Here is a 14446-nt window from a genome sequence, read left to right as displayed (position 1 = left end):
ACAATAATTTGTAATATTTTAGAAGACTAATGAATATTCTATATTTTTTGTGAATATAGGCTAGCAGCTTGTGTAACATGGAAGGGAGAAACACACATGTAAATAGAGAAGCACCAGTTAGACTTCTGAAGTCAGAGAAAGATATAGCTGAAAACAGTAAGGCTGTGGGAAATCTACCTAGAAGAACTTCTGACATCCTTGAGAATTTAGATCACTTGGAAAAAAAATAGAAATACTTCTTCGGTTCATTTAGGTTCAAAACATGTGACAGAGTGGCATCTAGTTAATGACAACTGTAATTCTGAAGCTGTTAGTATAAAAGAGCTTTTTGTATCACCAGAGCTACAATTTACACAGACATCAGGGATAACAGATTATACAGACAACAGAGAGATGTCAAAAGACTTAAAATCAGACTATGCAAGTTCGTTTTCTGCTTGTCAGCGTGTCAGACCTCAGAGGTAAATAACCGAAATTACAGAAACAAACCATCTTTTCAGAATCAAGTGTCCGTAACTTCTAATTCAGACCAAACAGGTCAGGAAAATTTTCACCCAGGACTATCTCTCAGCAAAAACTCTCTGATTCCTTTTGCATCTGCTCTTGGAAAGCCAGTAATGCACAAAACACCAATAATGATATTGAAGAAGCAAGACTATTTGCAAGTAAAGCTTTCTGATTTAACTTCCTTTCAGGAAGACAGAGAAGGAAAGAAATACTTATCAGAATTGTTGCAAGTAAAAACTTTGGAAAGTGGACTTGAAAATGGGCAATCAGAACACTCAGGTCAGGTAGATCCTATTGAAAATCTCATAGAGCAATTGAGGAGAGAATTAGCCCCTCTTAGATCACAAGTGAGACACCTTTATACTATGTATATGTTTATTGCAGTTATTTAGAAGATAAATTCAAATAATAAAGATGTGTTAGTTTACTTTCATCTTTATTAATTAAAGCTATAGGATAGTTCTAATAGAATTGGGCATTTTTTCTTCTAGTAAAAAAAATGTCAAGTTATTAATTTGCAGTTTATTTGTTGACATAGGACTGAAAAATGTAGGCATATATTCTGTCAGTGGAAAAAGTTTACACAACACCTGTGCACATGCAGATAGATGGGTACAAAGAGAGAAGTTTTTATTCTAAGACTGTACAAATGTCTATGTAAATAAAGTACTCATCACTTTTCTTATTAGTGCATACAGCCTTGCATCTCATACAAATCAATTGTTGCAACTGTATTTTAAACAACATAGTTTGAGGATTATTTTTAAAAAATTTTTTAAATAAATACAGAGAAATACACATGGTATTTTACGAGTGTAATATACTGAATCAGTCCTTTGGTATGAAGGATAGAAGATGAAGATTTCTGTTAAAAGATGTAGATGTTATTTGTCTAGAGGAGGTCTCCTGCTTCCAGAGAGAATAGATGGTGTAAAGTTAGACTTTTGGAATGAGAAAGGCCTTTCCTTCTGGGAAACACCTAAGAAGTTCCTGAGGTGGTTCTTCTATCCTTTTATTCATTTCCCTGCCAACTGACAAAGACAATGTGTATCTGTTTTCAGAAAAAAAGATCTCCAATGACAAATTCCATTATTTATTAAAATTATCTCTAATGATAAAATCTTTTAGGTTCTCAAAAGGGTTTTTGCAGATTTTTTATAATCAGTGAAAGAACGAGTTGATTTACAAAAAATTATTCACTGGTAACTTCCTAAATTGGTACCTGATGTTGGTTTTCTGTATAGTGGAGGACATTGCTTTGGTTACTAGAAATATGTTTGGGGCATGGATCCAGCCAATCTCTCAGAGTCTCACAGACTTCTGATCTGTATAGCAGACTGTTCCAGCTGCTGCATGAGCCAAGAATACATGTTTACCCAAACAGCGTTATATGGGATATATCTTGTCTAATTCTTCCAGTGAATCCATCTCTGTTGCCATTGCATTTCAGGCAGGAGATTCATATGTGTACTGGGAAATTTTCATGAAGGCATGCTCCAAATTTGAAAAAAAGGCCGGGACTAGAACATTAGATTGCTAAAATTAGAATCTGTATATTTTTTGTCTGGGAGAAACCATCTAAGAATATGATAGGGAAACATCATGGTTACAATGTATAAGATAAGCAAATAGATCTTTCTTGTCTTTAGCTGAAATGTCTGGAACTGACAACATTTGTGTTGAACCCATTGAGCTATGTAATTGATCAATGGAAAGTATAAGTCTTATACATCAGGCTTTTTTCAATTATACAACATTTTTTTCCATGCTACAGGAGTATACTTTACTTTTGTGATTTCTCTTAAAATACCGTGTTAGCCAAGCTGTGGAATGAATAATGCCTATTAATTGCATTTTCAGTAGAAAAGAAATGGGTTTTTTATATTTTGGAAGATAAATCTTGGAAATACAATTTTTTGTATATAAGTGGAGATAGAATCCTATACTAATAACTTACTGTTACGGCCTTTTTAGAATGAGCAGGTATCCAGAGGTTTGTTGATCAAGAGTATGCTAAATAATTATACAGAATTAAATCTTGAAAGATGCAGAAGCCAGGCAGTGCAGGTAGTACAAGATTTAAAACAAAACCAACAAAAAACCCCAGGATAAATATTTATATAAAGTTTATTCATGGTTTAAGTATTCTTTTCCTGATAATTTTGTTGCTGTGAAGATGAGGCTATTTCTTTGATTGCTGCCTTCTGTATAACACCTCATTTTGGTTTACATACTATGTAGTTTCACTGTTGGATATATATGGATTAGCAGTATTTTCAAGCCTTTATTCTTATTTAACCACAGAGTCTTAAAGAAAATTCTAATACTAAAATTCCTACATGACAGGTTTTGAGTCTTCTTTGTTCTTTTCTTTAGAATGAGTATCTTGCCAATGAATTAAGTGTGAGAGAGAGAGATTTGGAGAAGAACAGGACTGTAATAGCCAAATTTCGATCTAAACGTAAGTTGCAACCTGTTTTAAAATGAGGGAATATTATCAGGTACCTGCAGATAATTTGCTTATTTAGTTGTTCTGGTTTTGTGGTTATGACCACAAATACCTGTCTTTACAGTTTCTGTTTTAAATGTGGTTTCATAATGATTGAATTAGTTGTGTACATAGAAGGTTATTATACAATTATTCTGGTATACTTCTCAACTGTGGAAATCATGGTTGTGAACTAGTCCAGGTGTGAACACAATGATTACAAAACAATGAATATAAATGGCATTTATTGAATTGGAATTTCTTTGAATTCTCATTAATGATTTTTATTAAAATTTTATGTTTCTATTAGTGTATATCTTTGTGTGTGTATAAATACACAGAGTGTTGCTAATTTTAAACTTAAATTAGTGATAGTACATGAAACATAGTTTATTCATACTATATACGTTAAAATAGGATCTCTCATGTTTTTCCTTCCTGAATCAGACCCAATAAGGGCTTTAAGTCTGTGAGTGATCCCAATTATAATAATTATACAATTTACTTGTGTAATTATAGTGCTTTCCTGGCTCCAAGGAAGTGTTGGGGAATTAAACCCACTTGTTGCTTACATATATATGTATGTTAGCTGAAGTGGACTGCTTGCAAACTCAGAAATAAAAATAATGCTAATTTCTATAGATGGGAATCTTAATTTTTTTGCAGACAATGCGAATTCTAAAAATTCTTCTTGACTTTTCAAAATAGACTTGGTGAAACTGCTCAAACTGCTCCAAATTTTCCAGTTCACTCCTGGATTTTCAGGACAGTTAGCCATATTGTTAAGATCAGAGAATGTCCTGACAGGTTTGTTGGTTTTTTTTAAAGTTTCCAGACTTCTTGCTCTGTGCTGGAAACTCTGGAATTCCACTGAGAGACTAATGGTGGCAGGAAAACTGTATGTCTTGAGACTCCTTATTATGGTCAAATAATTTAAATGTTCTTTTTTCTCAGTCTGCAGCAGGAATTCAGGCAATTCCTATATACTTCATTGTTACACCCAAACCCTTCCAAGATAGCCACATTTCTGGATTTATGAAAGCCAGTCAGACAGGCTATACTAACGAAGTGAAAAAAGTGGCAGGAGACATTTAAGACTGGGAGGTTCAAATAAGTCAAATGTGTTCCTATGAAGCATTTCATTATTGTTTTGTTGGTATTTCTCCAGCAAAATACGCTCTCAGGATGTTCCTAGCAGCTCTGCTTTTAACTTCCTAACTGGTTATGTCTGTATGTAATATGAACATGCTTTTTATATGTCAAATCAACAAGTATTATGATGAAATGTCCTAGGAAACCTTAACTCATTTTTTAAGTGCTTTTAGACACATTTACAATTTATATTACAGTAAAAGAATTATCAGAAGAGAATAAACAACTTGAACAAGGAATGAAAGAAATATTGCAAGCTGTCAAGGAAATGCAGAAGGATCCTAGTGGGAAGGGAGGAGAAACAGCCTTAATAATCCCTAGCCTGGATCGTTTAGTTAATGTAAGCTTTCTTTCTAAAGTATTATTTAGCTTTATAGGATTTATAGCCTTTTTTCCCCTCAATTATTGAGTTGTATAATTAAATAATAGCTTCCTTATACATATGCTTCCTTAGTTATGAGTACGTAGTTTGATATGTCTTTAAAAATGCAAATTAAAAATATACAACTACAAGAAATTGCCAATAAAAATTAAAAAAAAAAAATCTTCAGTCAGATAGTATAAAACTGTCTTTGGCAAGTTTATTGTCCCAGTCATAAAGCTTAGGTAGAAGTTTATTTGCATGTCTGTTATCTCTATGGAACCTGCAGGATATGTTTAAGAAAAGTTCTTTATTCAAACATCTTACCAAAGAAGTTAGGTTTTTTACAGGAAAATTTAACCATTGAAATGTAAACAGTCTATGGCAAATACAGCATCAGGAAACTGATCAGTAGATTTAAAATGTTAAATTTTCATGCTTTTTGCTAATTTCTTGTAGTCTAAACTTGAGGCCTGCATTTTATTATGAAAGAAAAAAACCTTTTCTGCACTTTTTTCTGTTTTGTTAAATGTTCACTGCATTAGGCAATGGAATCAAAGAATTCAGAAGGAATCTTTGATGCTAGTGTGCACTTGAAAGCTCAGGTTGACCAGCTTACAGGACGAAATGAAGAATTAAGACAGGAACTGAAAGAGACTCAGAAGGAGGCAACAAATTTCTCTAGTCAGCTGGCAAATGCAAATGAAAAGGTATACAATTTATTTTATACAATTTATTTTGTACTTGAAAAATGGCTGCTCTGATAATTTAGAACAAAACCACACAATGTATAAGATGCTCAATTTAGTCTATGTGAACAGTGTAATTATACAAATCTTAATTAAATTTATGTATTGGGTCTACCAATTTGTCCATTTTAAGTTCAAGTCTTACTTTTCTATAATGTTACTTTATCATTCAAATACCCTATCATGTTGAACACGAAGCATGCCTATCTTTTGGTGAGAGCTGTGCCCAAAAAACCTCGCAGATTTCTTTCTTCAAAAAGCCAGTAGTAGTCTTGCATTTGTTATTTATGAGTAACAGATTAAGTGTTCTAAAATGATGAATTGTTCTCTAAAATCCTGTATCTTGTTTTAAGTTTTACAGTTGGTTCTGAGGAGTGCTTCTTCCAGGTCAGGAATGAGGAATGGAATATTAGCTTACAAGAAGCCAAATTAAAATTTGCCTTTTAGAACAGCTTTAGTGATGCAAAAAGATTTGCTAGTAACTAATATTTTAGAAGAGTGATTTATGTACTGTTAGAGTAGAGAACCAGAGAGCTTTTAAGATGTTAAACGAAAAGGCAAAGATTTGTTTGGAATAAACCATCAAATAACCACTGCAGTAATTCTATCCAAAATTTCATCTTTTTAAATGGAATAGAAATGCACTGTGTTTTAAACCATTTGGAATAAACCTGTGGTGAATCCTCAGATATGTGAAGCTGCCCTGATTGTTGGAGTCATTTGATAAATTTGGCTTAAGATATGCATTTAATGACTTAGGGAATCACAGCATTTTTTAAAAGGTTAATTTAAAGAGTGTTTGAATGCATTAGAATATAAGTGGAAGTGAATTAGGTTGTTAATAACAACTGATGTAGCACAGGAAAACAATATATTTCCATTAGTGATTTTTTTTTTTAATTGAATAGCAAGAGCTACTTCTTTATGTTTTTGTTTCTTTTCTTTAGATTGCACAACTGAAAAATGAAATTTGCTTATTACGTCATTCAGAAGGTGCCAATACTGTCTTCCGAACAGTGAATCTTCCAGAAGGAATGGTTCCTTCCAGTGTTAATGTGATTAATTCTTTGAATGAATATTTAATACACCTTTTACAGGTAACTTATTTACTCCTTGATATCAAGAATATTTGTACCATATAGCTAATTCCTCCAAAATCTAGTATGATGCCATGTATGGACATGGGAGAACTCTCCAAAACTATTTTGAAGTTCTGACATCCAGTAAACTCTGTGGGCTGGTTTTTTTGTTGGTTTTTTTTAAGCTCTAAGTATTTTGCTGTGTTTTAAACCTGGAAGCTAATAATTAAGTTTTCGACAACAATTCAGATTTTTTTTTTGTTTAAATCTGAATTTTGATCTAAATATTTGCCCACTCTTCCTTCTACTTCCGCAGTTGCACTCTTTCTATGAGAAATTCTCTCTATACTGCTGTCTGGATTCCACACCTGGGTCTGCATGTGCAAATCCTACTCTGAACAGTTTTTCTCTATGCAGCAAAGGTCTCTATTTATTTACCATATGAATTTCCATTCCATTATTTGTCAAAAATATATCAACATTTGTAAAGAGGCATAAATACATTGAAACCAAAGCCAGTGATTTCCATGGGATGCATAGCAGACAAGCATATAAAGAAGAATCGATTCTTTGAGAATTGGAGTAAAAAGAACTTACCTTTTTATTATTATTAAATTATTTTTTTCTGTCTTTCTTCACTTTACTTTTGTTGATTAGAGAATATTTTTCAACTGTATATGATTATAAAGTAGAACAGTATTTGGGAACGTGAGAAGAAATCATCGTTTTCCAGTTAGATGTTCAATTAGTATTCTTTGTGGGCTAGCAACGTGTCATGGTGTTTTGAACTTTGAGGGCTGTAATCCACAGTGCAATTATGCACTATTTCACACCTATTAATATAAATGCTAAAGATTATTGGACTTTTTTCCATCTGTTGCTTCTAAGGAAAAGACACATTTCATATCTGCAGTTCACACAGTTTATGACAGAAGCATCTATCATAAAAGATGCAAGGGAGAACTGGCATTTTGATTGATCCTTTCATGTTTAAAGCCTATATTAATCACTTCAATATTTTTATTTGGAAAATAATTATTAGGAACTGGAAAATAAAGAACAGTTACTTAAACAACTAGAAGATGCAGTAGAGGACTACAAGCGAAAATTTGCAGTAATTCGTCATCAACAAGGCTTGCTGTATAAAGAATATCAAAGGTATTGTTCTCTTTTCTGAATTACGAAAGTTCAACTATCTAAATGTTTAATAATTTTGAATACAAGATTTGCTGCTCTGTTGAAGTAGTTCTTTGGTTAATGTAATAAATGCTGCTGCTGTTGGATGTGGACTCCATATATTTTCTTTAGTCCTGTAAAGATTCAGAAAACTCTGACAAAAACATTTTCTGCTGGACTCTTTTCATATTGCATACTTTATAATGAAGATTGAATTGTGCTTTCTACATCCAATATCTTGTATTTTTCTTAGAACCTGGTATTATGGACTCGTACAATCTCATTTTCTTTTGCTTTCAAGTATGGGTCCTAACAGTTTTTCTGAGGGGAGAAAAAAGAAACCTGTATCCAAATACAGAGATCTCTGTTTCAATATTTCATATTGTCAAGACTTCAGAGTTGGTTCACTTTCAGACTCTTAGTTCCTTTATATGCTTCATTGAATCTAATTTCTATAAAATTATTCTTATGGTCAAAAAAAATTATCACTTAGAAGCATAGGGATAAATCTGATGATTTTGGGTTCTTCAATTAACAGACTTTTAGTTATGTCCTCTCTGTCTTTGGATTGGAATGAACAGTCACTGGACAGGTTTTGGAATAATGGTGTTTTATCTTCTTTTAGGACCTTCTATTTGTTCTTCAATCAGTTAAGACTTCCCAGATAACATTATCTCTGAGGCATTAAAGCTATAGCTTTTTGAAAATATTAAAGGTTATAATATACTGTCTCATTTACTACTAGAGTAGGTATCTCCAATGACAGGGATAAAATGATGATTCAAGGCTCCTTCTCCATACTTGTTACAGATTGAAGTTAGGGGAGGCAATTCTTTGACATCCTGTAAAGACTCTCTTTAAGAGCATTTTTTTTCTTTTTCCTCCATTTTCATCCATTATGGAAGAAGCTAAGACATCTTCGAAGAGAAAATACTACTTCTGAAATACCCTTGGTTATTTGTTTAAACTAGCCTAAACTATCCTATACAGTCTATAGGAACTTACTTATTAGACATGTATAAACAGTTCATAATCTTTTTTGTTTCCAAATAAATAAATAAAAGTGGATAGAGGAGAGTAGTTTGGGCGAAAATGAAGCTGAATCTTTTTATGTTTTTGTTTGTTTTTCACTGAAGTAGAAAAATTAGGGTGGGAAATTAGGTCCTTTATGCATGTGAAATAAAATGAAGGTAATCGAAGGAAAGATTTGCAAAACCATTGAAAAAATTGAGTTAATATTACAACCATTGCCTGCCCTTTTGTTTAGAAGTCTGACCTCTAATACAGAATTTGAATATGGGAAACCTAAGCTTAATTCTGTCCACTTCCTGAGGGAAATTTGAACCAACTTTTTTTAAAGAAAAAGCCAACTACTGTGCTGTGGGGAATTCTCAGAAGATGAGCGAGTAATGTTTTCCTTACGATACTATACCATTCTGTATGATTAATTAAAAATACTTCACAATCAACTTAGGTTTCCTGTCTGTCAGGAACTGCGGAAGCCTTGTTCCCCTTGCAAGTTGTCCCTCTTAACTGATGAACGTGCAAGTACTTCATGCAAAAGAGACCGTTATAGAAAGAGTCATTGATTATTTGCCAAACCATTTTATCTACCTGTAAATCTCATCAGCCAAATTATTGGGCACAATTTTGAATACCTGTTGAAATCTGCTGGCCCTAGTCTCCTTAAAAAAAAAAAAAAAAGGCCCGTTTCCAGGCTTACAGCATGGTAATTGCCAGTAGTATGATTTTTATCTCCCTTCCTATAACAGGGAGACCTGGAGTTTCCAAGAGGTACTTAATGTGGAAATGTTTTTATTTGCAAAGTTTTAAACTTTGCCTATTTTTACGAAGACACGTGCAAGAAAGTAATTAATTTGAAATACAAGTGTGTGATTTAAAGCAGATTAAATCCCATGTGTGTATATTTTGGGGAGTAAAGCATTTCTATCTTTTGCACTGTAGTACACATGTGAAGAAGAGATAAGACACTTTATCTTAAGAATTATTTTCCTCATTAAGCCAGCTGCAGCCTAAACAGAGGGGATAGTTTTTCAGTAATGCATCTGCAATTTATAATGTCTTTTTCAAATTACGTTACTGCTAAAAATAAGTATCTTGGTTTGCAGTACTTCAGAGTTGCTGTTGTAGTTACAGTTTTAAAAATCATCAAGTCTTTCACGATTCTAAATGAAAGTACTTAATTACTGTTTTAGTCAAAAGGAAAGCTGGCAGAAAGAATCAGAAGATATGAAAGAGGAAAAGAAAAAGCTAGAAGAGCAAAAAGAACAGGATGCTACAAAAATAAAGGCATATTCTGTAAGTAATTTTGTTGCTTTAATTTTTCAAGAAGGCTTTAATACATAGAACAGAGGTTTTAATACAATACTGCAATTTGTTAGATTGGGAAAATGTTGCAGGGAAAAACTGCTCAGTTCAAATCAAATTAGAAGGGCAGTGGTTTATTGATTTATTACTGGAATGTAAATAACTGGCAATCAGTAAACTATACATTCAGAATCAGTATCAACAATACAAAAGGTAAATCACAATATTAAGACAAATAGAAAATGTTACTATAGACCTAAAAATCTCTAAGCATTATTCAGGAATTAATCTCAAATATTTCTCATCTCACACATCCACATTCACACAGTTAGATTCACTCCCTGGCCCCTTCAGGTTACCAGCACATACACCCTTTCCTGATGGTGCAAGTTCACTGTGTACACACACCGCTTACATTTACTCCAGGGTTCTGTGTACCCGTGGGTGTGATCTGGTGTTATGTGTACCCGTGCACCTCTCTGCAGCCTGCTAATCCATGCACTGGTGAGGAATCACCCCAGGAGGTCACATACACACACCCAAGTATGGGTCCCTATGTGTTGCACTTGTACTGCCAGTCCGTTAGCTGGAGTGCCAAGGCTCATGGTGTCCAGCAGGGAGGAAGCACTCACATCTCTACAGAGGATGCAGGGACAGTGGGCAAACTTCTGAAGCTGAACTAGGTTATGAGTGCCGCATTACAACTCTCTCTGCCCCCACTGTTAAACGTTTTCATGCTTTCATACTAATTTTCAAGGTCACTAATTCTTAATTTCAGGTCTCTAATTTTATGATTACTATTCAATCGGGTTGATGGCCATCTTCCTCTTTAACATTATCAGTTTTGAGCAAATGCCCTCTCAAGTCAGTCTCAGGTATTCTGTTCACACACACTATTAACACTCACACTGCTCTCTTAGCAGCAGTTGTTAACCAGGCTGTTTGATTGGGAGGAGGAGCTATGTAGGCACCTCCATGGAAAACACATTAATTCATGCTAAGAATTAAGGTTATTACTTTGAATTACATCTTATTTATATATACCTGTTAATAGATATGTATCAGTGTTTCACAAAAACAGGAAACAGAATTCATCATTCTATTTTGATTTACTTCCACCAAGACTGAATTTAATATTCTATTAAGAAAAGTGAATTAAAAAGGTGATATTTAAAAGTTCCTGGAATTTATGCAGGTGCCTAATTGCAGACACAGTACAATTTTAGATGGTTTTGGGTGTCTTTGGGCAGATACCAAAAACTGCTAAATACTACAGAAGACCTATGAGACACATATGTCCTTTTAGAGAAGCAGACACATGGCAAGGATATCACAAGGTGTTGAATCACAAGGTGATTGTGGATGCCTGAGTTTAGACAGCTGAGTTCTAACCCTTTTCTTCTGCTGAGGGGTGACTGTAGTAGTATGTGGTCCTGCTTATGATCATGTTCATAACTGTAATTGATTTTCAAAATCCTGAGACAACTAAGTCAAAATATGTGTCCTGAAAAGTGGAATTTAAATTGTTTTGCAGACGTTTCTACTAGTATTTTAAAAAAAAACAAGGAGGAGGGGGGAGAAGCACGGACCGTCTTAATTTGTTCAGTATCTCATTCTGCATTTCCAGAGTCACAGGAGTAGATTGTAGCGGCATTAAAATAATTCTGGGATTTGTTTTTTTAAATGTCTTTAAAATATAATGGATTTTTATGATGTTATAATAATAACTTTGATGCTATCAAAGTATTGCTGAGATCTTTTAAGAACTTACTATTTCCCAATAGTTTTTGTTTCCAAAAACACATCCAAAGATAAGAAATGTGTACTATTATTTAGTATTATTTTTTGTAAGTATGTAATTTTTATTAGAATTAGGTGAACATTTTCAGATCAAACATTTCTCTGAAATTAATTCACTTTGACTAATCAATGAAAATGTGTTGCTTGCTCTTAAAATCTTAAGAAAAACAGGCTTCTTGATCAGAAAAGATAAATCTTTGTCAGTTGTCACAGAACTAGATTTTTTTCATGGCTTCAGACTTCCAGGATTCAGGAGTATTTTCTAGCTAGCTGCTCACTCTTCTTCAGTAGACTTACAGGAATCTGGGATTTTACAGCTCCAATTTCTACTCCCTGTCTCCTTGGCAAGCTTGGCAACAGCAAAGCTAAAGCTCACGTGCCTTCTGCGACATGAGTCGCTGTAGTTGCCTCTCCCCATCTGCCCACCCACCTCAGATTTAGACGTGTGCAAACACATGCGTGTATGTGCATACATGCAGACACACAAATGTTTCCATAGGAGGCGTCCTGTGGTTATTTCACAAATACTGGTTTAGTCCTCAAAGTAGGACATTATTAATGTTTGTTAGGAACCACAGGAATTCTGTTTGATTTAGAAAATTGATCCAATACGTTTGTTTTGATTCTAGTAAAAGGAAGGAAGACTGATGACAGTGTATGCAGAGAACTATTTTTGTTCTAAGTTTTGAAAATGTCAGCATTAACTAAAATTCCAATTTGTCAGTCAGATGTATTTAGCTTATATTCCTCAGAAACTAATGATTTTCTTATAATAGAATATTGTGTGCTTACGCATGTGTTGAGTGTGTGTATATGTTTTATTAGCAAAAAGAAATTATTTCCAAGAGATTAATGGAATTTTTACACCTAGATTAAAAAATATGCAAGAAAGCTTGTCTACGTAGTGGATTTTTAACATATTTCTGTACAAAACTCTTGTTAAAAAAATTATTTTACAGAATTTACTCAACGCACTTCAACTGGATCCTGATGAAACAAAAAAAGCACTTGCAGAAAATAATAGAAAAATAACTGTTTTACGAGTTAATGAAAGGTCACTAACAAGGCAGTATACTACCTTACTTGAAACGGAACGGCATCTTAGAAAAGAAAATGAGAAACTAAAGGGTGAAATAACAAATATGGAGACTGCAGTTATGGGGAAGATTGGAAGCTTGCAACGATTCAAGGTATAGTTTATAGTAGTAATAGTACACATTTTTATTTTTACAATTTGGCCATAAATACACTTTTTTTTAAATGGAGACAGTAATAGTTTCTTGAATCACCCAAATTTTTGTTAAATGCTGCTATAAATTTTGTCAAAACATTCTTTGTATTTAAATAAGCATTATAATATGAAACTTGTCAGTGTTCCCTTCTGAAGTTGCTTCAACAAGTTCTTTTTATTCAAAGTGTCATATGAAACCAAATCTTACTGTTTGGCCTTGCAGGTTGCTAGGGCCTGTATTAACTCATCTTTATAAAATGTGTTTTTGATAGTGCGTTATGATTGAGAGGGAACTATTGATAAAATTACCCAGAGACTTGGAATACCAGAGAAATTTTGTCAATGTCTATTGCAAGCAATTTATAAAGATGGACAGTAATTTAGTAAAATAAACCAGTATCGTGTTCTAAAGCATTATATGAAGTGGTATTCTTTTTCCTTGGAGTAATTTTATTTTTTCTATTTAAAGATCTAGCAGACCTTAGTAACCCATTGTGTTGATTATTTTCATAGGAAATGGCTAGCTTTAAGATTGCAGCTCTGCAAAAAGTGTTGGACGGTAGCGTGCCTTTGTCTGAGCTAGAACTGGCTAATAAGCAGTATAATGCATTAACTGCTAAATACAGAGATATGTTACAAAAAGATAACTTGCTCGTCCAACGGACAACAAACATGGAACACATGGAGGTAATGTTTGCATTGTGTTTGAACCCTAAGGGAAAAAACGCTCTTTATATATTTGTTCTGCATTGTTTTTTGTTCTCATTTAATAGAAAGATAGAACAGAAGACCCAGTGCTAGCACTGCTGGTTGTAACAATTCCATAGTGGGTATGAGATGTTGGACCAAGTCTTACTGTTGGTATTTAATTTTAATTTGCTTACCTGGCATTTTTCAGTGGATTAAGAAACATACACAAAATCCCAGATTTTATTTCAGTAGGCATACATAAAAGCATCTTTGAAATTGTTTTAGTGGTTTTGGTTGGTTGTTTTTTCCCTTTGTTTGTTTGCTTTTTAAGTTAAGTTCTGGGTATGTTCCCTCACAAAGTATTTTTAGTTCCTTGATTTCTAAAACAAGGCTGCAGACGGAATATTTGCTATCATCTTCAGTTTTGGAGGTCATCGGGAAAGTAGAATGAGTGTAAACACTTTCAAAGCTTTCTCTCAAAGTAAGTGCTCTTACTAATTCCTGACTTACTGGAATGAAACATTCAGTTCCAAAGGTAGTTAAGCTTTGGAATTTTACTTCCATAAAAAAGGTAAATAACCAAAGGTTGTTCACAATGTGTTTGCAAAATGTCATAGGGACTGCAAATATATGACTATTCCTTTGAATTTTTATTCTCAAGTAGAAGAGAGTTTCTTTTCAAGTACTGTGAAGCTGGCTTCCAAGATACATTACTACCTCCCACTTTTCATTCATGACAGAAATAATAGCCCAAGAAAGTAGTAGTTTACACAGTAGTTAAAACTCTTTTCTGTTGGATTTCTGGGCTTGACAAGGTGGGTGGGTAAACTTAATGACCAATGTGGTGGGTAAACTTAGTGGACTATTAATATTAAATTTGTCTGC

General features: G+C 33.6%; 1 protein-coding gene across 3 annotated transcripts in view; it reads left to right on the top strand.

The window, feature by feature from the left end:
• The window catches only part of CEP290 (centrosomal protein 290), a 119431-nt gene that overhangs the window by 12630 nt on the left and 92355 nt on the right, over positions 1–14446 (top strand). For all 3 annotated transcript variants that reach the window (XM_075748061.1, XM_075748051.1, XM_075748071.1), the window contains exons 19-26: positions 2884–2968; positions 4345–4487; positions 5054–5218; positions 6205–6354; positions 7379–7494; positions 9729–9831; positions 12600–12830; positions 13385–13558. In XM_075748061.1, the coding sequence (XP_075604176.1) occupies positions 2884–2968; positions 4345–4487; positions 5054–5218; positions 6205–6354; positions 7379–7494; positions 9729–9831; positions 12600–12830; positions 13385–13558 (1167 nt within the window). The remainder of the gene's footprint in view (positions 1–2883; positions 2969–4344; positions 4488–5053; positions 5219–6204; positions 6355–7378; positions 7495–9728; positions 9832–12599; positions 12831–13384; positions 13559–14446) is intronic.

The sequence above is a fragment of the Balearica regulorum genome, chromosome 1 (genome assembly GCF_011004875.1).
Source record: "Balearica regulorum gibbericeps isolate bBalReg1 chromosome 1, bBalReg1.pri, whole genome shotgun sequence".
Lineage (NCBI taxonomy): Eukaryota > Metazoa > Chordata > Aves > Gruiformes > Gruidae > Balearica > Balearica regulorum.
The sequence above is the reverse complement of the archived record's forward strand: the minus strand, read 5'-3'. Positions and strand labels throughout refer to the sequence as shown.